General features: G+C 51.2%; 6 protein-coding genes across 6 annotated transcripts; 4 read left to right on the top strand and 2 right to left on the bottom strand.

The window, feature by feature from the left end:
* Positions 1–613: 613 nt before the first annotated feature.
* Positions 614–2615, bottom strand: PtrM4_079660 (putative c6 transcription factor protein; the record flags this gene model as incomplete). Its single annotated transcript, XM_066106393.1, has 6 exons — positions 614–731; positions 787–1097; positions 1218–1821; positions 1870–2097; positions 2147–2452; positions 2506–2615. The coding sequence occupies 6 exons, from the start codon at positions 2613–2615 to the stop codon at positions 614–616; spliced, it is 1677 nt and encodes a 558-aa protein (XP_065963331.1).
* Positions 2616–8723: 6108 nt separating this feature from the next.
* Positions 8724–11117, top strand: PtrM4_079670 (uncharacterized protein; the record flags this gene model as incomplete). Its single annotated transcript, XM_066106394.1, has 1 exon — positions 8724–11117. One exon carries the CDS (start codon positions 8724–8726, stop codon positions 11115–11117), a length of 2394 nt encoding a protein of 797 aa, XP_065963332.1.
* A 68-nt stretch (positions 11118–11185) lies between these two features.
* On the top strand, positions 11186–11656 carry PtrM4_079680 (uncharacterized protein; the record flags this gene model as incomplete). Its single annotated transcript, XM_066106395.1, has 1 exon — positions 11186–11656. The coding sequence occupies one exon, from the start codon at positions 11186–11188 to the stop codon at positions 11654–11656; it is 471 nt and encodes a 156-aa protein (XP_065963333.1).
* Positions 11657–11712: 56 nt separating this feature from the next.
* PtrM4_079690 (uncharacterized protein) lies at positions 11713–13152 on the top strand (the record flags this gene model as incomplete). Its single annotated transcript, XM_066106396.1, has 1 exon — positions 11713–13152. One exon carries the CDS (start codon positions 11713–11715, stop codon positions 13150–13152), a length of 1440 nt encoding a protein of 479 aa, XP_065963334.1.
* A 1077-nt stretch (positions 13153–14229) lies between these two features.
* PtrM4_079700 (KAP95, Karyopherin (importin) beta) lies at positions 14230–17171 on the bottom strand (the record flags this gene model as incomplete). The annotated part of the gene is made up of 3 exons (XM_001940852.2): positions 14230–14331; positions 14383–17004; positions 17070–17171. The coding sequence occupies 3 exons, from the start codon at positions 17169–17171 to the stop codon at positions 14230–14232; spliced, it is 2826 nt and encodes a 941-aa protein (XP_001940887.1).
* A 3577-nt stretch (positions 17172–20748) lies between these two features.
* On the top strand, positions 20749–22435 carry PtrM4_079710 (SPRY domain containing protein; the record flags this gene model as incomplete). Its single annotated transcript, XM_001940853.1, has 3 exons — positions 20749–21142; positions 21205–21510; positions 21561–22435. 3 exons carry the CDS (start codon positions 20749–20751, stop codon positions 22433–22435), a joined length of 1575 nt encoding a protein of 524 aa, XP_001940888.1.
* Positions 22436–23375: the final 940 nt, after the last annotated feature.

Raw genomic sequence — 23375 nt, forward strand, 5'->3', positions numbered from 1 at the left:
TGTCTACACGCGGCATCCCGCGGATTTCTCATTATGCATGTCAAGCTAATACTGTCTAAACTCGCTAGTCCCAACTCCATTCCCCATGTAACTTGTTCCAACGTCTCGTTTCAGATGACATCGCCGTGCACCACCTGTGGCGTCACTGAGAGCCGTTAGACTCGACTCCGCCGCCGTCTACCTAGCTGTTCCGCACTTTCCCTGCACCCTCGTTGCCTTGCACGGCCTAGCAAACTCCGCTTGCGGCTGCACCTAACATGACAAGACTCCTGTGCTGTGCTGTGCCGGTGCCAACCACTGTACGCTTCACTCTTTGCCGTGGTGCAAATTCGATCAAACGTCGCTAATTTCTTCCACTTTCTCTCCGCCAATTTGGCCGAAGCGCCGAGGCTGCGAAACCACCAAGATCGCCGGCTTACTGCGGATGTTCAACGGCTTCCCAGTAACTGCAAGCCATGGGTTCAACTTGGTGCTGACCGCGAACCCCAAAGTCAATTCATCGCACACTCGTCGTCTCATCCACCGGTAGAATTCCTCAAAGCCGGCCCGGGCGGCTGTCTTGTCTCATCGAATTGCCGTTGTTGCTCAAAGGACGGCCAAGCTGCCTACTTTCTCACGCGTGACTGTACTGGCTCGATGCGTACTCTGCCGTCTTTGTCTGACCGTGTGCCGAGCTATATTGGGGTGGCTGGGAAGCAATGGCCTGCATCGCGCTAGTGTGCATTTGGTTCCTGGGGCATCGTTCAGCGCGCGTTCCTTCACGTCCAGATAGGTGTAGCCACGAACCCGCTGGGATAGCCAGACTGCATTCCAAACGATGTGAATGCTTGTTCCTGAGGAGCAGAGTACGGCGGCAGCACCGCTGCAGGAGAGCCTAGTGGGGACGCATAACTATTCGACGATGCGTAGCTGCTAGCTGTGCCGGCATAAGCGCTAGTCGGCCCATATGAATCAACAGGCACGGCTCGTGGCACTTCGAGGTACGGCGATGTTGGCGTCGAGCTCATGCTAGGCGGCATGAACGTAAGCGGCGAAGGAGCAAACGCTGGAGACAGACTCTGTCCATAACTGTACTGTGCAATTTGATTCTCGATATCCTGGTTGATCGACTCCAGTCCATACGTGGATTGTTGTTGTTGTTGTTGTTGTTGTTGAATGGGAGACGTTGCTGCCATCTGCTGCCGTGACCATTCTCGTCGAGTCTTGTATGAAGATACCATATCCACCGGGAACTGTACGAGGTAGGACATTGTCTGCATGCGTGAATCGTATCGCGGGTCCTGGTATCCTTGCACTAGTTGGTTAATCTCCTCGAGGGGGCGGAGAGACAAATCTGCAACTAGAACAGATGCGACGTCTGGAAACATGGGCTCGAGAGCCAGCGCCGTGGCGTAGAAGTGGGCCAAGACAACCAGCACGTTGACGTCTCCGCGTTTCGCAGCTAGTAGCGAGATTGGTACCCAGAACAACCACTTGCGCAATGCATACAACTGGTTGAATTGCTCTTCAGGTGTCTGTGGCTGAGCCGATGATCGCAGGCGGTCGAGGTAGCCCTTGAGTTGGTCTACCCATTTGGATTCTTGATCATTTCGGACCAAGTAAGGTTGCAATCGTTGTAATGAAGCATGGATGTCGATCAGAACGTTGAGCTGTTCTCGTCGTGCTTCTGCATTTATCGGCGTGTTGCTAGGATTCATAAAGTGGCGGTTGGGCATAGGGGTGTGTTCGGCAATGTAGTCGGCAAACAAAGACTCGTGTCTCCATGGCTGCATGGCCTGAATAACAGTTTTTGTGCCAGTAATGAGGGAAGCCCAGCCGCGCCTATACTGTGTCAGTTAAGGTCACGCGGATTGTCTGGACTAATCTTACCAGTCGGTTGCCTGCCAGGCTAGTAGGAGGGACGATGCAAGGACCGCGTCCGAGTTGAGCTTGGTGAAGTTGGCGATGCCATCGTGCAGGCCTTTGAGAGCAATGCTCGCGTGATGAAAGGCCAGGTTTCGTGTCTCAGTCGACTGAGATATCCAGGCCAAATGAGAGGCAGAGAAGGCAAGAATGCTGTGCATAACGAATGAATGGGACGCAGCAATGCTCAAAAATCTAGACACTGGTTAGATGGACAAAGCGGCTTGGGGAAATCGGGCCGTACTTGGGCATCATGTCTGTCCACAGAGTGGATTTGGAAGTCCTGTTCCTGAACATTTCGCTCGAGATGGAAGAGAGGTGGTGTACCAGACGGAGGTCAACCGTCGTCAAGGCGCGCCATTGTGGTTGCGGGTAAACACGAAGCTCGGGGAAGGGAAACTCCCCAGTTTGTCTCCACAGTTCAATGGTGGCCTCAATTTCAGGCGTCCACAGCAGATTGGGTTGCTGAGGGGACTGGGGAGAATCTGGCATCATGGCCGTGGGACTGTCCATGTAGTCGCAGCGCACTTGGTGTTTTGTGCAGTTGCGGCTAGTGTTTGTAAGCATGAATGTATAGGACGGTATGAAAGTGATTGTGCGTACCATTGCGGAAAAGTCTCATCACAGCGAATGTGTCTCCTCTTGCAAGTCTTGCAGCCCTTTCGGGACTTTGTATGACTGCGCCTCGAAGGACCACCACCGGGACCAGCCATTGCTCTCGAGGGAGGAGGAAAGGATTTAGCGAAAGTGGAAAGTGAGCCGTACGGCGTAGTTGGTGTAGCAAAACGTCAGGGTGCAGATGGAAGTCGCTGGCAGTGCTCTCCAATGCGAGGTTTAGCGGGGGAACACGAGGAATTTGGGTTGGCGAGGGGCTATGTATATGCAGTGTAGATCTGGGTGACAGTTGATGTGTAAAGCGAAGGTAATGAGGTCGAAACCGGTGACTAAGTTGGACAGGGAGTTGATATGGAGTAGCTGAAGATGGGCGTTATGGTGATATATAGTGCAGTCCGCAGATGGGATGAGCTTAGATAGTTCTAGGGTTGGCAAGATATTGACGCAAAGCCCGCGATGCCTTTGGCGGACAGACCAACGAGGGTACGACAGGACGAGGTGAAAGCGGAAGTGGTCAAGTCTGTTCTGCACCATGCCCCCCTGTACAGGGACCATGCGGGATCAGGACAAGGCTATGAAACTAGAGGCTCGCCAGGCTGAAGGGGGACTTGGGTGGTATGGGTGCAAATGCGCAGGGTGACTTGTGCTCGGGACCCAAAGACGACAAACGTCAAGAAACGGGGCCAACCACAGTTAGCTGGGCGTAGCGGCCACGCAAATAGCAGTGACGCCACGAGCGGTGGACGAGGGACTTGGGTGCCAGCCGATGAGACGGGACAGACTAGCAGGGACAGCAGAGAAGCTTGCGGGAGCTACAGTCGATGGAGTGACTGATTCACAGATTGGGACCGGCTGGCTCTGTTCGTATGACATAGCCCCGGTGTAACTCCCGTGGGGGATTAAGCTTCTGTCCAGTCCAGCCCTGGACCCCTCGTCTTGTTCTTTTTGGAGCAAGGTGCTGGGTGGTTTAGGATGCAACAGCCGAAGAGAGCTTTCGCTCCCGTGCCGGAGCGGTCGAGGTAGCGGTAGGGCGTGTGTGTGTGTGTGTGTGTGTGTGTGTGTGTGTGCATCTCCGTCATCCTGGGTGAAGCCGTCCAGGACGAATGACGGCCGGCTAACTTACGGCGAGACTTGGCCCAGTGCTTTTGCACAAGGCCTAGGCTGTGAGCAGACGTCCGATGTGCTCCGGGTCATGGTGAGCAGCAAGCACCTGGCAAGACTGAGGGTGGCCCTCTGGTCAACTGGTCAAAGCCCCTGTCGGTCCGCTTGAGACGTTTGAGCGTGCAGGCGCAGGCGCAGGTGCAGGTGCATGAGCCATGAGCCATGAGCCGCTCCAGCTGGGCTCTGAGCACCAAAGAGGCGCAGGACGCAGGACAACGGCCATTCAGGTCCGACGACCGAGGAACCGCCAACACCTGCGCGGGCCGTGCATGGAGAACGATCGACCAGTAGCATGCGGATAGCGTGGTCGCCATGCTCCAACGGGTAGTTGGAGGCCGCGTAAATAATGGGCGTGGTTTAGTTGCAGTGTGCGCGCGCGATGGGCCACGGGTCAGCTTCGGGGCGCGCGCTGTGCTAGTTTTTCTTCCAAACCTGACCAGCACCCATGAGCCTCTGCGTCTGCGTCTGCGACCACGACCCCCCCCCCCTTGTGGCCGATCGCACAAGCCTTTTCATTCTCTTACAATCGCTGCCCAAGTCGTTGTGTTGATGAAGCTGCATTTGCGAGGGGGGGGAGAGGAGGGGGGCGAATGAGCTGCCCTAGTCAACATGGTCGCTAGACAGACTCTGCGAATGCGAAGGGAAAAAGCCGGGGCCTTCTCCAATAACTGTACGTGTCAAAAATAGCAACCCGTGCGTCACCTGTCACCAGACGGACAGGACAGACAGACAGACTGCTAGACAGTCACTGGACCGGCTGCAAAAAGGGTCTACACTTTTTGGTATTGCTACTATGTATCTGGTACAATTTCTGCGCCATGACCCTGCCCTTGATATCGATACTACGCTGGCCCATCCATACTATCATACTTCAGCGAGCTGTGCCGACATTGCCTCCAAGTGCTGGCTGGTGCCACCCGAGTCGCTGGCGCTGAATAAGCACAGCACCACCAAACACATCTCCAACGCCCTCGCAACACGCTCGACAGGGTCAACCCAACCTTTGCTTCCCCGCGTCTTCTGCCTTGTGGTATGTAATATCTTATGCAGCGGAAATTGCTCGGGCGCTGCCTGGTCGCATATTACGCGAGTCTGCCCGCCGGCGCGCCTCCAGCTCACGCACATCAACCGGCCAGCGTCATGACTTTTCTCCAGATTTCCTCGCCGACCTCATTTCCCACTCGACATGGGACGCCAACTGCCGCCATAGGGCTGGCTATGACGCTTCGTTCCCTGAAGCCACGAGCCTCGAACCACTGCCGACGCTCAACCCTGAGGCTCAATGCTATGATCGCTGGGGGAGCGCGTCACGGGATACGAGTTCTAAGAAAAAACCAAACGGTGCCCATCCATGCCGAAGCTGACGCTAGACGACTAACTATGTACTGCTGCATGAGGCCATGGCGGAATGAGCGGAACAGGTGCGCAAAAGCTGCTTCAGACCACAAAATATGTGTATTGCTATGAACAAGCTAGAACAAGTCCAGCCACATGACACGCTTCGACATGATGTTTGCCTAGGACAAAATCAACCCAGCCTAAGAATAGGCCTAACCTCTCTTTGACCTTGGCCTTGTTTGTAGCCGACATGCGTCCAGCCACTGCAACTTCCCCTGTCATTCGTGGGGTTATTCCGCTGCAATTGCGAGACACGTCGACTAGGTAGCCATTTCAGCGTAGACTAACACTATGCACACGCTCTCTCTAATCCGCCGACCCTCTTCTATTCATCCGAACCAAAACACACACCAACAGTACTCGAAACGCCCCGTCCATGGCCATGACATTCCAGTGCACTCCGTGTTGCACTGCGACCAAAATCCGTCGCACCCATCAAAGACACTGCCCGCCAAGCCGGCACAAGCTGCACGTCTGGCAATCCATTGCAGTGCGCAATACTTCCACACTTGCTGTCCTGCGCATGCTCACAGCAGCCTGCAAGCCACACTTTCTACCTGCACCACTAAGCAAACCATGCTCCTCCACCCATTGCCAGAGCGCTATAAAAAGGTCACACCCTGCCCTACCATTGGCGCGGAAATCGATCGTACCGGCAAGTGTGGTAGGCGACACAAAGAAACACATGCCACTCCGCTCCCACGGGCCATGGCGTGCCCTGACTTCTGCTCCGAGCCATGGGGTTCATTCTCCACCTCGCCAGCCGCCGAACACACCTGACTGAGCGAGCACACTCACATAGACATGAGCTGCAATAGCAGCAGCAATAGCAATAACCGAACACCCTCATGATATGCTGATGCAGCCTTCCTCTCCACTATCTCTATTGCCAATATATAGCCCGCCATCTGTAGGAACGAGACGGCATGCAGGCTGCCTGAAGAGATTGAACATCAATTCAAGCTTTTCCGCTCCTTCTGTAACCCATCATCGTACTCTGAAACGTTCGGAGCGGCCGTTGAGCATCGTTTATTTGCCTCGCCCTCATACCTTCCCAATTCTTGACAACGTCCGCTTTTCCCTTTCTCCACACGATCGACACCAGGACTTTGAGTCGCGAACCACGGTGACGGCGGGGCGCTCGCCCCATGCTGCATGAATAGTCATGACTGAACAACCAGCTTTTGTCCACAGCCATGGTATTTGTCGCGAGATGCCGCTGATCCGAATCGAGGATACTCTGATCGGGTTTTCCGGCGCTTGCGGCGGTGCAACTGCAGAATACAGTAGCTACGCCGAGAAGGGTACATCCGTGTAGTCTCAAACGTCACTTGTTGAAGAGTTGTTTTAAACGACTGTAACGTCATAATTCTGTCGCCTGTCCATCGTTCGCCTTGTTTTTTTCTTCTTTCGCCAAACTCTAGCTGAGCTATGGGAAGCTAGCGAAAAACACTATTCTTGTCCCTTGTTATCGATAGGCTTGCAGACGGAGATTTTTTGTTGTGTGTAGTGGCCGCCGGGCCCTATTTTTAGAAAGGGGACCTATCACTTCCCTCTCGCGAAGATAGTCGCCACTTACTCCACATGGCAGGTATGACATGCTGGTCCAGTGATACTTGATGGAGCTGAGCCGCGGGAAATCGCTAAATCCTTCGTATTGCGATCATTGCCTTTTGGTGCCCAAGTAGATACAGTCAGGATGTGCAAGTACGAGCTCCGCAATGTCTTTTCGCCCTACTTTCTGTACGCTAGATTTAGAACTTCATCGGAGTGGAGTGACTATCGTTATAGTGACGATGCAATGTAACCTGAGGGGCTTTGACAAGAACAGAGGCATTTGTGGGTCAGAGGATTGATCATGTACAGCGAATATTGACGTATGTATTGACTTCCTCCAAGACCCCCGTCTTTGGCACAAAAGCGAAATGAGCAGCAGATCCTTCAATATCACATCAACTCCCTGAAGAAAGACATGAATCCTGATCATAAACTTAGCAATCAGCAATTGCCATAACGGCCCAATGTAGCCTCTATGCTTATCTGACTATACAGAATAAAAGTGTCTCGGTACCGACAAAAAAAGCAAAATTTCCCCGGACGCCAGCCGATCGAAAATGTACTCCGGTGATGTTGTATCATTGGCCAAATCCAAAAAGGCCGCTTCGAGGGGGTCTAGAGTCCGACGTGCAACGACAACAAGAGCCTCGAAAACGTGGCTAAGACAGCTAGAACAATCTAAACCACCTCCAGAACGACTTCACTGCGCCTAGAACGACTCAAATCCTGCTAGAACAAGTCAAACTCAAATGTGCCGTGCAGCGGCAACATCCATTGCCGCTATTCTCCATGGCTACGTGCCTCACTCCGCGGTCCGCGTCTCACTAACGCCTGGTAAACTACGCCATTGCACTCTAGACCCCCCAATCTTCTGCATCAGCATCATGTCCATGCCCATGACCATGCACATGTTACGAGAAGCATGGGCAATCTTCAAAGTTAAACACTACACTACATGGGCAATGTTGAAAGTTTATCGCAGCACTAGGGCGTAGTTGATGTAACTCCGACTTCAGCAAAGACGCAAAAAGTTAAATCTCCCTTGCTCTCTATTATATGCGTCACTGATGCAGGAAGCTGGTCGGGCTACAGAGACTGTTTAGCCGGACACAGGGACAACCGTTAGTCTGTTTGCTTTTTCCCGCGGTAAGTTGTTCATGTACTATGTAGCCTTACACGCGAAGGAGAAATGTTATTTGAATTTCATATGTATATCTACATCACTACTTGAGACCAACTGTTTGAGGGTTTAAACACCATTCCAAATGTTGAAGGTTTCTTTGTAAATGCTTTAGACCAGAAACAATTCCGTAAAATCTTGTTTAATCTATAAAATCGTCTAATATACAATCTGTTGAGAAGATGTAAGGTTCAGTCCAGGTCGGCGGGGATGAGGCTCGTGGAAGTAAGCCCGAGCAGAAGGACCGACGCGGAATGATGATCTGTCATGTAAATCCCCAGATCATCATGATAATAAGAAGACAGAACAACAGCTCTTAGTGTAGTTCAATCCAATACGTGGTGACCTAACATACCTCTACTCGGTTCCCTATGGTAGTCATACCACCAGAGGAGACCTTGTTCCAATAGGTTATGAGCCCGGTTGCCTAACCCAACGTTATTGGTTTTAAACACCTAACCAAGTCACGAAGGACTTAGATTCGAGAAGGAATCAAAAACACTCACCCAAGTCACGAAGGACTTAGATTCAAGCAGGAATCGGAAAAGAGAAAAAGTCGTGTACAACGCGGTTGACACGCAACCATACTTACACACACCGTCTCCACGCTCGAGAACCGATAACGACTGCACCACCCGCAGAACATCGCCCGCATCGCCCGCATCGCCCGCATCGCCCGCATCGCCCGCATCGCCCGCATCGCCCGCATCGCCCGAATCAACCGCATCACCCGCACAAGATGGCTGCAGAGAAGGAAGAATGGAAGATCCCCCAGCTCACAGCCGAAAACCACGATACTTGGTTTCGCCGAAACAAGGTCAAGCTTAAGGGGAAGAAAGTCTTCTATGTCTGCGAGAAAAATCTGGTACAGCACTGTCAAATAGCAACAGCTAGTAGACTAACGGAGGCTATGGAAGAGTTGGAAATTGCTGAAACAGACAAGCATACCAAGATCCGCGTCAACATTGAAAAAAGAGACAAGTACCTAGAAGATGAAGCCACTGCAATCGATCTCTTGTTTCGGTCGCTTAGCGAGGATGACCAAGCCCTCATTGACGAATACGATACTGCCTTCCAATTCTGGGCCTACCTACAAAAGAAGTACACCCAAACTGACGCCACAACTGCCAACATATACATGACTAGAATTCAAACGTTCACATTTAATCCCGGGAACACGATTGTTGGATCATGGGAGAAGCTAAAGGACTACCGACGTAAACTTGTAGCAGCAGACGCCGACACCAACGGAGCTTACAAGGACTCTGCACTACTACTCGTTCTTATCAGATCACTTCCGAAAGAATTCAAGACTACGATTGACACCTTAAACGCCCAACTTAACCTCACGGTTGAACAGAAACTTAAGTTTCTGGAAGAGAAGGAGGTTCGAGACCAGCAAGACGCCAACGAAAAAGCTCTTCCAGCATTCCGAAAGACGGAGAAGTATGTTCCGCCTTACAGGCGTCGAAATCATAAGAACTCGCCACTATCGTCTGACTCCGAATCTGGTGCCAAATTCACGGTCCAATGCTTCCTTTGTGATGGAGCCCATGGCGTACGAGACTGCCCAAGACGTGAGAGAGCTCGAAAGCTCCTTAAGGAATACGACGCTAAGAAATCATCTAAGCTGCTCGTTAAGACACCTAAGCAAAGGAATTCCCACAAAAGGACTGGCAAAGCATATGGAGCCGAAGAAGTCAATTCAGAGTCAGATGAATTATCTGAGACCTCAGACTCCGAACCCGAGGAAATTGAGACATGCCGTCTCTCAAAAGACATCGTCGGTAAGGCCTCTCCATCTACCTGGGCTGCCGACACTGGCGCATCCTCTCACATGTCTGACCAACCCTCATTATTTAGACGAATGATTAAGATCAAACGAAGAGTCGTTCGGGTTGGAGGGGGAGAATTATATGCGGACTGGAAAGGAGAAGCTCAAGTGGTGTGTAAGGATGGATCGTCGACATGGCTGTCAGAAGTACTGCTTGTACCTAACCTTGGAGTCAATTTGTTATCAGGAAGAAGAATTTGCGCAGCAAGCCTGAAGGGTCGTTTCAATTCACACGCACTATACTTCAAACTAGGAAAGAAGGTTATTATTGAAGCAACTATGGACGACGGCCTCTACGTAGTGTCACACATTGCCGATGGATACCAAGAAACAGCATTTCTAGGCACGGAACTCCATGCACCAGTTAAGAGCGAGCTTAAGGTTAATGAAAAGGAGAGATACTTGCTGTATCACAGACGCTTCGCACACCTAGGACCTGCAAAGATTGCTAAACTCCACGAAGTTACAACTCTCCAGAAGAAGATTCAAGTTCCAGAGAAGATAGAAATCTGCGAAGTGTGTTCTCTGACGAAAATGAAGAACAGCATCCCTAAGCAGCTGAGAGAGCATAAGGCCACGAAGCTAGCCTTAGTACAGTTTGACATTGCAGGACCCTTTCCAACATCTCTGCGAGGAAACAGGTGGTTCCTCCTTATTATTGACAGTTACACGCGAAAAAACTGGGTTATCCCGCTGAAGAAAAAGGGAGACGCACAAAGGGAACTCCAAATCTGGAAGACCTTTGTAGAACATCAAACTGGCGAAAAGGTTAAAGCTGCTGGAACTGACAACGCACCAGAACTTCTACAGCAAGCCGAGGAATGGAGAGTTACACAGGGCGTGGAAATTCAGCCTACAACAATTGCTTCCTCACACCAGAATGGACCAGCTGAGCGAAACATCCAAACCGCTGAAGCTGATATGAGAGCAATGCTGAAAGACGCTGGTTTACCAATTGAGTTTTGGGATGAAGCTGTCGAAGCAGACGCATACCTGCGAAACCGCACAAACACAGGACCCACGATCAATGGAAAGCAAGTCAGTCCTGAAGAGGCATTCACAGGAACGAAACCATCCATTGACCACATCCGTGTATGGGGGAGCAAATGCTATTCTTACATCAACCCCAAAACGATTCCAGCAGACCAACGACATGACAAGCTCGTGGACCGTGGCAGAGTTGGAGTATTCATGGGATATTCTGAGACAACAAACAAGCAGTTCAAGTTCTATTCGCCAGAGCTTGGATACACCTCAAGGACAAGCCGATTATCAGTGGACGAATACACCCTGGAGGAAAAGTTGAACTACGACTGCGAAACATACCAGCTGGACCACAAGGGACGCAGAATACGATGCCAGACCGAAAACCAAGAGGAAGACCTAGGAAGGATCTGGAATCATCTCCTGCAGAACCAATGGAACCACCTCCTGCCAAATCAATGGAACTATCTCCTGCAGAACCAATAGAACCATCTCCTGTCGAACTAATGGAACCATCTCCTGTCGAACTAATGGAACCATCTCCTGTCGAACCAATGGAACCATCTCCTGCAGAAATAGTGGAGCCAGTTCCCGAGAACCCAATAGAACTGTCGTCGGCAGAGCTAACTCCCGAACCAGTTAAGCGTCACAGAGGAAGACCAGGGAAGCTAACGACTATTCCCCCTACTGCACCATCTGATGAGCGGGTTCCTAATCTTGTGGACGAAGAGGGACCCGAAGAACCGTATACCCAGTCTGTACGAGAAGAGGAGGCTCCACGATACTTCACCAGACAAGCCAAACGAAAGAGGTCTAACGAAGAGGTTGTTGAGGACGAGAGATTTAGCAAGATCGTTAAAGCTATGCTAGCCCAAGCTGGCCTTATAGAAGAGCAAACACGACTATCTGAGAAGGCTTTTGCAGCAACCGAGATCGCAGGAATCCAGATCCCCAGACACACGAGCAAGCTATCAACGACCCAAAGTATGGAAAGCAATGGAAAGCAGCAATACTTGAAGAGATAATCGCGTTAATGGAGAATCGAACCTGGGAGGAAGTTCCAAAGCCAAAAGACGCGAACATGGTTGATTCAAAGTGGGTTTTTACAGTCAAAACAAATCTCGACGGGACTGTTGAGAGGTTTAAGGCACGCCTTGTGGCAAGAGGTTTTACGCAAGTACACGGAACAGACTACAACGAGACTTTCGCCCCGACAGTTCGCATGGACACCTTACGTCTGTTTATGGCCACTGTCGCAGCGGAAAACCTAGAATGTTTTCACTTTGACATCAAGAATGCTTTCACAGAGTCGCATTTGAAGGAAGAGATCTTTCTTAAGCAACCCCAGGGAGTAGAAGTTAAGAAAGGATACGTCCTTAAAGTTCTCCGCAGCCTATATGGACTCAAACAAGCTGCTCGTGACTGGAACTTGTTAATAAAGAAAGAACTTCTGGCATGGGGATTCGTGCAAAGCCTTGCCGACCCGTGCATGTTTATCCACGAAGAAAAACAACTCCGTATCCTCGTCTACGTTGACGACATTGCTGTTGCCGCAAAAGATCGAGCTCAAATTGATTGGTTCTACAAGAAGCTTTCTGGAAGATTCAACACCAAGAACCTAGGGGAGATTCATAAGATCCTTGGAGTACGAGTTACGCGAGACAGAAAGCGCCGCACAATCTACCTCGATCAAGAACAGTACATACACGCAGTACTTGACAAGTTTGGAATGTCTAGCAAACAACACAGAGACAAGAAGATTCCATCCGCAGATTACACGTCATTTAGGCCAGCCACTAACAACGACACCCGAATCGACATCACTGAATACCAGCAAGTGATAGGGAGCCTTATGTTTGCTATGGTTCTTACACGCCCAGACATTGCATTCACCCTCGGAAAGCTAAGCCAATACATGAGCGATCCAGCAGAACATCATGGCCATGCGTTGAAGAACCTGCTACGATATCTAAGGTCGACAGTAACAATGAAGCTACGCTACGGACCAGGGGGAGTACACTCGCAATTTGTCATCTACTCTGATGCTGACTGGGCAAGCGACATGGTAGACCGAAAGAGCGTTTCAGGGAGCACTGCAATGTTCTACGGAGGTCCAATATCATGGTCTAGCAAGAAGCAACGGTCTGTTGCAACGTCAAGCTGCGAATCTGAATACATCGCACTATCAACATGCTGTAAGCAAGGCCAGTGGATTGCTCAAATGTTCAGAGATCTTGGGTTCCCAAAGTACATTGGAAAAGACACCAACAAGGTCCAGATGCTAGGAGATAACCAGGGTGCCATTGCACTTACAAAGAACCCTCACCTTCACGAAAGATCAAAGCACATCGACGTCTGTTATCATTTTATCAGAGACCTAGCAGAACAAGGTAAACTCGACGTGGCCTACGTGCCAACTGTAGATATGGTGGCTGATGGAATGACAAAGCCGTTGCAGCGAGTCGCATTCGAGAAATTCAAGAACCAATTAGGAGTTGTCCTTAGACCGGACCTGCCCTGAGGGGGAGTGTTGAGAAGATGTAAGGTTCAGTCCAGGTCGGCGGGGATGAGGCTCGTGGAAGTAAGCCCGAGCAGAAGGACCGACGCGGAATGATGATCTGTCATGTAAATCCCCAGATCATCATGATAATAAGAAGACAGAACAACAGCTCTTAGTGTAGTTCAATCCAATACGTGGTGACCTAACATACCTCTACTCGGTTCCCTATGGTAGTCATACCACCAGAGGAGACCTTGTTCCAATACAATCTAGCTTCCTCGTATAACTAGAAAATGCTGTGGAACTGTCTTAAACATTGATCTTGTGCCCTCTACGTGGTTCCGCTAGCGCGAAACATATATAAACTCGGCGATATAATTAATGAAAGTGGCGATGCAATGTAAGGCTATGACTTGCACCTCGATCAAGAGAAAGAGAGAACATGATACCGTCTTGCTACGGAAAGCATAAGACCTACTATTAGAAGCCATTGTCTCAGACCGAACCTTAATATCCAGATAATTCTTGTTTCCGGATAACGCTCATCCGAGCAGTAAGAAATCTACTCGCCAACGCCTTAATGTCACTTCTGTGCCTCGGCAAGAGCGACACCATCATCAAAGTCACATCACCCAAGCACTATTACATGTGCACCTAGGATATGTATATATAATATGTGCAGACAAGACACATGTCAGAATTGAACACTAAGCTAAGCTATCTACTTTGGCTATGGACAGAAAGATCAAAAACAAATAAACAGTCCTTGACGCGACAAGACCCATAACAGCACTTTGCCAACGCCTGGGAAATGTCATGCGTCGTGAAAAAAAAACACAATGGTTCGCTTGCTGGATAGGTAAAAAGAAAATGTCTATGGATGCCGCTGAAGAACCCCCCATTGCCGTAAATGCTTTCATGGTTTCCCCCTTTTCCTTTGTATAGTTTGGGAAGTTGAATACACACATACACACACATTCGCCCAGTGGCGTGCCCGTTGCGAACCCACCTTTTGGTATTTCCTTCTCTTCCTCTAAGCCATACATCCTTATTCAACGCCCGCTGTGCCACATAAAATGATAATTGGAATTGAGACGCTTAGAAGCTGTACAGATCTCGGAAGCGGGCTTGCTGGTCGGCCGGAAGACCGCTGATGAAGCCGTCGAAGTCTCCGATCATGCCCTTGTACTGCTGTATGACCTGTTCACAATGTGAGTGAATTGTACGTGTCGTCTGTGGACATGGTCTTACCTTCTGGAACGTCTCCTGGACCTGTTGTCCTGCAGGACCCCGTACGACATTGCGGTCTGCCATCGACATGTCGCTGAAGAACTGAAGTAGACACTGCTCCATGGCACCGGGATTAGCTAATACCATGAGCATAAAGCCGGTAAGTGCATGGCACTTCTCGTCTGTCCACTGAACCTTCTTCATGGCACGGAGGAAAGCAGGTGCGATCTGAGCGAGATGTACGGCGAGTGATGGGGCGTTTGAGAGGCCTAGTCGACCCAGAGCAATTGCCGCGTTTTCGTTCAAGGACTCTGGGACCCTGTCGTCGAATAGGATCGTACCCAACTTTTGCAACAACTTCTCCACGTAGGGCTGCATGCCTTCTTTGTGGCACATTGCGATCTCGCCAACGGACCAGCAGGCGTTGTTGATGACCGAGTATGATGTTTCAAGACCGTCGGACTGTACGTCGGAAACGTCAAGTTGGGTGATTAGAATAGCCAAGATGTCAGGCAGACAAGGCTGGAGTTGTTGGAAGACATAGATGGCGCAATCTCCAAGGAGTGCATAGGCTGATTGCCGAACATCGTTGTTTTGATCCCTCATGCAGACAGCCAAGAGCTGGAAGAAAGTTGGTGCTTGTGCAACCAGCGTCGCACTGTCCTGCAAAGTCAAAGCCTGGATGATGGCACTCAATAGATCTAGACTTGTCACCAGGAAGTCCTTGTCTGGAGGTTCAAAGCCGTTGATCTCTGCAGCCATGACACCCTCCTCAAGGTTGCGATGGATGATTTTGATGCATCTGGCGAATATGCCGGCTGCATATGGTGCAAACTTGGGTCCGAGGGCCGTCGCAACGTATGAAAGACACTCCAACAGCGGAAACATTTCCCTCGACTGATCAGATACCTTATTCCAGCGTTGTAGGAGCGCTGGCATAAGTGTTTGGACGAGTGCGTCTTCTGCCAGCTTAGGCCCGACGTGCTCAGCTAGTGTCTGAACGCAATCGTAGAGGATGAACATGTTACGATCTTTGTACATGGCAAAGCACTGGACAAACTGCCGAACTATGGCAGGACAGTACTCTGCAAGCTCTACATTCGCCTTTTCTTCGAGGTTAGCAAAGGCAGACGCGGCTGCTTCCTGAACCCGCTTGTTCCTGTCAAGCATTTTCATCAGGATACCCTCCATGACTGGCTCAAAGAACTTCTTCTTGCCGTCTGGGTCCAAATGTGCTGCCCACCCTGAGTAACGGCCGAGCGACCAGCAGGTAATTTGGCGAACGACAGGCTTGGGATCTTCCAGTAGAGTAATCAGGAAAGGTGTCAGCATGGGGAGATGTGGCTCGACCACCGACATACAGCCATCGGCAATGGCACCAAGTGCAAGAACTGCAGACTCTCGGTTCGGCCACTCAGGATGGTTCAGGTTATCTGTCAGGTAGGGTAGGGTGGCTGCAAATACGGCTTCGTGGAAGACGGAGGCGAGGACATCAAGAGCCGCAGCAGAGCATTTTCGAAGGTTCCACTGCTCTTCCGGGTCACCAAACTCATCTTCATCGTCGAAATCATCGATCTCGCCCTCACTAAGATCGTCGTCGATATTCTCAGCCGCAGCTTCAGTCGTTCCGTTGGTAGCTGATACGGCCTCGCCGTTTGCATTGGTGAGTCGTCCGGCTTTGGTGGATGCAAAAGTAGGTTTGATGTCCTGTTCCCGGTCTTCGACTTCATAGTCTTCCTCTTCGCCCTCAAGACGCAAGATCTCGTCTTCACTGTACACCATACTCGAAAGCAGGACAGGTATTATCTTTGAGAGATACGGACCAAGATGATCTCGCATCTTCTCATCTTCACTTGCACATAACCAGAACTCGGCTGCATCTAGGGCCAGGTCCGCATTGTTCGGTGTGCGTTGCTGTGTCACCATGAACTCGACCAATCCGTCCATGTGTGGTATTATTTTCTGCGGGGCAATATCGGCGATGTGGACAAAGGTCCGACAGACATGTTTGCGCACATCTTCACTCGGATCGCTAGCCAGGGTGAAGAGTTGTTGCAGCAAGGTATCGATATTAGAGACGACAGCTTCGGGCTTTTCGGGGACGAATACGTTGATGGCAGCCAATGCGTCGGCGCGGACCTGGGGCCGCGGGCTTGTTGTGAGCTCGAGGAGCTTTGGAAAAACGAAGCTCAATGGCTTCTGACCCTGGTATTGCTTGTCGAGGGCCTTTCTGTTGTCCTCGCATATTTTGAGCAAAGCACCCATTCCGCCCTCTTGCGCCTGTGTCGAGACATTGCCATCGGCATTGCTAACCATGTTGACAAGCTCCGACAGAATCTGAGGCCATCCCATGATGCCTCCCTGGCGCACAATCTCTGTTATGACGTTTCCCACATATCCGCGTATTTGTGAGGTTGAGTCCTGCAGTCCAACCAGAATCACCGATCTTATGTAGTCTTTGGTTGAGTCGGGCATGGCCTTGTATCCCAACTTGACGTCGTTTTTGAGCATGACAGCAGCAGCAGCACGCGCCTGGAAGTAGCCAGGGGCATCCATGTTGACTGATGGCGGGGGCTGGCTACTCGAGAGAATGTAGGCCAGGTACTTGTCGATATCCGGTGAGCTTTGCGCAGACTTGAGCATCTGTGTAGTCGACACGATCAGCACACACACTGCAATGGACGGATGCGCGGGTGGAACAGACTGACCTCACCGGCATTCTTTCGCGCATTCTGGTCATGGCCGCTCAGCGAGTCCCTCAGGCACTGCGTGAGCTGGCGCAGAGGCTCCTCTTGGGGTTGCCACGCCATGATGGAGAGTGGTGTGGTGTGCAGTGCAGTGCGGGGAGGGAGCAAAGGAGCGCCGACGAGCAGCCCTGGAGTAGAAATGTGCAGGATGGTAGAGCTGCACTGTAAGTAGGGGTGAGTGGGATGGGCGAAAAAAGAGTTGACCTTGTCGGCTTAGCCGTGTTCTGCTGGTACGCTTCATGGTTAGCTCTGATGGCAAAGCCCTTGAACGAATTGGACAAATTGAGGGGCATCGGGACAACCCACCAGCTTCGCCTTCAGATAATGCCAGTCTTAGACGACAATGACAACCATGCTCTTTCCCGCGCGCGTGCTTGACAACGTTGTGTAGTCTGGAATAATTTACATGCGCGTAACAAGTTTGCTAAAAGACAGACGCGGGGGGCACGAGCGGATAGGTGCAGTAGGCCAATCGAGGGTTCCGGCAGCCTTGGGTGAGAACAGGGCTGCAGTGCAACGGCTAAATGGCACGACAGCGGGCTCAGGGTCGTCTATGGGAGGATGTTGGGCTGAGTTTGACGCTTCGACGACCTTCCAGAGCGATTCAGCGTGGGAAGCGGTCGAAAGTTTTGCGAGTGCGCATTTACTGGGGCGGCGACCCGCCTGTTTACAAGTGTCTTAACCTGGGCTGGCTCGCTTGGAAAGGGCGAGAGCGACGACGGCGACAATGGGTGACTGGACACTCGAGCCAGATATGTTCCAGCTCTTACTTTTGCACACCGCCAACAGCCCCAAAAAACAAGACCCCTCGCTGTGTCGAGCCATGAGATGTTCCCGCTGTTTAGAGGCGATAGAGCGGCGACAGCCAGCCACGTTGCACGACACAATAGCGGTCCGTCGTACCACACTTCTTTGTGCTGCTGTCCTGCCCTAAACGAATTGCCTCAGCTTGTTCCTGCGAACTTCTGGCCTCATTTGCTTCCGTTTCCAGCCTGTCTAGGATGTTTTGGAATCATCACGTGCCTTGCAGTTACGTCCATGGCTCTTTCCAAACTTCCGAGCTTTCCTTGACCGTCACTTCCCATGCAAGCACGATGGAACCAAACTGATCCAAGTCCGATGTCTGCTTTTTGCTGTTTAGATCTGACGCATTAGTAATAAAAAAAGTGATTCTATCAAGGAGCCATCAAAACCCTGCTATATGAATGCGGTCATGGCATGCTTGCTCTCCGTCTAGCAGACACCTACGCCTAACATCCACTTGTACATGTCAGGCAAGAAACAAGGTCTTTGAAAGCGAGACAATGACCACGAACGTCACCTCAAGCAACGTGCTCGGCTAGTACTCATTTGCTGCTTCCGTTGCATACGAAACAATGCTTTGTATTACCATCATGGCTGTCTCAAGGACATCACCCATGCAGGTGACTACATATCACACATCAGATCTACCCAACGACTCCGATACTTGCTGTACATGCAAGCAAGACATATCAAACCGACTGGTCTCCACCCAGCACCGATAACAAATGTCACACAGACGGGGTCGTTCCCCACAGTGAGCGGTACAGCGTTGATGGGCAGTTGTCCGATTCTCTCACTGCCCACATAATCTTCATATGGCGTGCCACATAAGCCTCGTCTTCTCCTGCCGATAATAGAATTCTGTGCTCAACGCGGCCATCATTTGGATTCTTCAGAACCAGATCAACACAACGGCGGCTTGGTATCATCTTTTGCACTGACAAGCAGCTCTTCATCAGCTCAAGAGCATGGTCTTAGTTCTGCTATCCGTAACGAAATAAGCTTTGGAAAGCCCCCAAGATAACGTACTACCCCTTCTGAGTGTCAAGATGGGTCTTAGTACCATGTTACACAGTAACGACACCAAGTGCTGCCGCTCGTTCCCGGCTCAACCTCAAATCATCGTTCTTTCAACATGTTCGCGACAGACCAGTCAGTACACCCCACGAACCTCCAAGTCCTCTATGCGACTTTAGCGTCCCATCTCTCAAGGATGCTGTCGAAGACTTTGAACGTATCGTTTTGTATGGACTTGCCGTCTTTAGATCCATGCAAAAATAAGGGTCCCGGTTCTCAGTCTATGGGACACAAAGGTTCCGATAACCGGAGTGGAAACTGTTCTTTGGATGTGTGCTCGGCAGGATGTGATGAAGCGGTGGGTGTGGATGCGTATATGGAGAATATGACTACAGGTGTTACACAGAGTGCGCGTGCATACTGGAGCGGAAATACAATCGGATCCTATTGCATAGCCTGCTGTCTCCTTCATGTACCAATACGAAGCTATTTCGATCAATTTCGACTCGTCTCCTAATTTCAATAGCGTCCCTATATCCCATGCTGCGTGTCATGGAAGCTCGGATGTCAGCTTTGACATCATGGTGTGGCTGACGTCACTGGTAGATCAGACCTGGCGTGATATCGCAAGGCTGCATGTGTGAATCTGCAAGACGCGCAGGCTTGCAATCTGTCCCTGCAGGGAACATTGAAATGGAAAAAGGTGATATGCACGCGAAGTATGTGAAGAAATCATCCTGCAGAGGAACTTCGGAGATGGATCGGTCTTGACAGCACCCGCAGTTCTATCATGGACGCGGGCTAGGCCCATCTAGTCTGCCGCGGAAAGATATGGTGCATGCTACAATTAGACAATGTTTGGAGCGTGTAAGGGCTATCTTAGGCCAGGCACAGACGTATTCGTCTGAAGCGCTTTTAGAGGAGCCTTGCCATGTCAGTGTTTCATAATTGTCATGCCTTGGACAGTGAGTGGTTGGTTCGATGCTTCAAACATTAAAGTCCCCGCGCGTCTACCGCACAGTCGTGGCTGAGTCTCGACTTCAGTCCTATCTGGGATTTGGGGGTGTAGGGCTAGATTTGGGACTTTGCAAAAGCAATGTCGTGCACGGAGGGCCTTTTTGCGCACACAGGCGCAGGTAGCAGCAATGTGGGCGGGAGAAATTGCCGCATCTCATGCGAGGGTTCGAGAAGGATGCTGATGCTGCAAGCGGGCTGTCGTGGCCATGCATACTCATCTTGGTGTCTCAGTCTGGATTGCTGCGCGACGCAAACAGCACAGTGATGAAGAGGGCTTCAATTGATTCTGGCCTACGTCTACCTACAGTACTTTCTGTTCCTGCGCATGCGCATTTTCGACGCCAACGCGATACTGCAACGGATAGATCGGCAGACCAGTGGACCCGTTGGCTCCCGCTGAAGAGTGTGTCGTGTGAGCGGAGGTGGCAAGGCAGCGATTCCCACGCCAACTAAGCCAAGAAGCTGTGGCAGTTGACGTCTCAGCGGATCGCGCAACCAACCCGAACCACAATCACGCTTCGACGCCTTTCCTTCACCCTCTCCGTCGACGACGACGGTATATCGCACTGCTGCCGGCAGCGATCCGCATCGATAACACCACGTTCCCATCGCGTCGCTGTTCTTATTATCAGCACTGCCTTCGCCTGCCGCTGGTCATTACCTTGGTCCCCGCTGCTCCACCAACACCTGCCCGCGACTTCACACGACTAAGAGTGCTGCTGCGCCCACCGCAACTGCCTGGTCGGCGTCGCAAGCTCCTCATCACCCCCCAACCAAGACCGCGCCCCCCTTGTACTGCACAATGCTTCCCCAGGAACTATTACAGGCCGGACCGCCGCCGACGACGCTCCATAAGGCCTACTATCCCAGCGTCCACGCCCCATCCGCACCGCCCTCAATGCTCACAGGACACCGAAACTCACACCACGATGTCATACGGATACAGAGCAACTCACTCGGTTCCACGGCCAAGGGAATCATGATCGGCATCTTCTCCGTGCTGGGCGCTGCGGGAGTGTGTCTCATCATCGCCGCCATTGTTTACTATTTCCGATACACCAACCAAGGCCGCATCTTCCTCGACCGGATAACACGGCCGGGTGAATATGACGATGAGCAGCAATTTGCCAAGGAGGAGGCCGAGGCACTGGAGGAAATGGACGATTTGCAGAGAACAGAGTATATGAGGGCAAAAGGTATGGCCTCTTCGTGGCTGTCGTGCGTCCGTTTGCAAGGAGCCCCCACTGACCCACCGCAGCCTTTGTGCAGGCTAACCCGCCCGAGTCCGTCCAGACCGACATATCCCTCTCACAGTTCCTGGCTATCCAAGAGAAGGGTGTATCGGCCTGGGAATTCGAGCCAGAACTCGAGATTGCAAACTGCTTCGTAGAGGGCCGGACTGAAATCGAATTCTTCGACTCTGAGTGCAGCGTCCAAAGCAACCTACCCATACCAAAACAGAACGAGGTCTACTACTGGGAAGCCAAGGTCTACGAGAAGCCCGAGAACACTAGCATCGCGATTGGCGTGACAACGAAGCCGTACCCGCTTTTCAGGCTACCAGGTGCGTCCATGAACATACCCCAGCTTGTTTCATATCCTAACATACAACAGGTTACCACAAGTCTTCGATATCATACATGTCTAACGGAAATCGCCGACACAACCAGCCCTTCCACCCTTCTGCCTATGGTCCTGCTTACGTCCAAGGAGATGTCATCGGTGTTGGATATCGCCCTCGAACCGGAACCTTGTTCTTCACCCGAAACGGCAAGAAGCTCGAGGACGTCGCCCACGGTCTCAAGACACAAAACTTCTTTCCCACAGTCGGTGCAAACGGCCCGTGCCAGGTACATGTCAACTTTGGCCAGATGGGCTTCGTCTTTATCGAAGCCAATGTAAAGAAGTGGGGTCTAGCACCGCAAACTGGAAGTCTCGCACCACCACCACCGTACGGAAGTGAACAAGGATCAATTTTACTGGACTCTGGTCGTGAAGGTATAAGAGAGGGCATGGGCGGAAGTTATATGCAAGCAGGATTCGGGCATGGACGGTCTAGTAGCCACCAAATGCGTCTCGGAAGACAAGTACCGACAAGTCCAGGACCCCAACGGAGTCCTACAGACATCTCACTGGCAGCCCTTAGCCTGGTAGACTCAAACGAAGACATTGGCGAAGGCTCTAGCGAGGACCACCGAACGACCATTGCAGCTGATCAAGGCCTCGGCTTCCTTCAACCTGGCGAACTTCCTCCCGAATACACTAGTCCTGTTGGCTCGCCTAGCCTAAGAACCACAGCTGATCGCCAGCATGGCTACTGGGGCGAGCGAGCTTCGCTCCTACAAAATCAACAACCAACTGGTCAAACAAGTCCGCCTGTTCCCAGTTACGATGCTGCAATGGCAAACACACCAGAGATCCAACGACCCACTATCAGAGTGCGTAGCGCAACTGAGGCTGGCGTCCGACCACGACCGAGGCATCTTTGAGGCCAGAGTCCCATGGTCAAAATTTTCTTTTGTATTGTTTTCCAAAGATCTTACCTACAAATCTTTCTCAACTATACCCCATCGTTCAGCTTTCCTTTCTTGTCAGGACTGGTCCGGAGACACGGTGAGAGAAATCGGCACAGTCGGACTGACGGCTATTTTGCACAGTTCTCCCATGGAATTGCAAAAGTAGCAAAGCAAAGCAAATGTCTGAGCAAAAAATGACTTACTATCATATCCTAAGCTCTTTTGCCGTTTTTTTTCTGGCGTTTTGAAGCGAGCATGCATTGTTTATCGGGTCTTGGGGGGGGGGGGGTTTGCGCGCGCGCACACACATACGAAAGCACATGGATCAACTTGTTTGGGGTTGGTGTTGCTGTTGTTGTTGCTGGCGTCTGAGTGAAATGGAGTTGATTGGACTTTCTGCTACTGCTACGTATATGATGGTTCGAGCAGGGAAGAAGAGGCTAGTTGAAAGAGGGGGTGTGTAGGAAACTAAATTTATCTCCTTCGTTGTGTAGTAGTAGTAGTACCAGGCTGATGATCAACACTCCTGTCAGTACAAATATCATTCCTATTGTTGGGAATCGAACCTGCGGTAGATAAGGCAGCTGGTTGCTGCATGCACGAGCTTGGATTACACGGCTGACTAAGCCGTGTGGTCCGAGCTCTAGCTGCTGCCTTACTGCCGACCTCCCTCCACCTCCATAGAAGAACAAGAACAATCACAATCATTTCAACTCGTTGCAACGAAGGTGATTCCGATACCTTAGCCGTATCAACACTGATCAGTGGTTGCTACACCACAGATCGGCTAGATATCTGACAAGGAGACCCATCAGCTCTTTTGCTGTGTAGTCTTGGCCAAGAAGCGACTCCTCCTACCTCACAGTAGCAAGGAGTGCGAAGTACAGCACCGCCCGCAGAGACTACCTATCAA

This window comes from Pyrenophora tritici-repentis, chromosome 3 (genome assembly GCF_003171515.1).
Source record: "Pyrenophora tritici-repentis strain M4 chromosome 3, whole genome shotgun sequence".
In the NCBI taxonomy this organism is placed as follows: Eukaryota; Fungi; Ascomycota; class Dothideomycetes; order Pleosporales; family Pleosporaceae; genus Pyrenophora; species Pyrenophora tritici-repentis.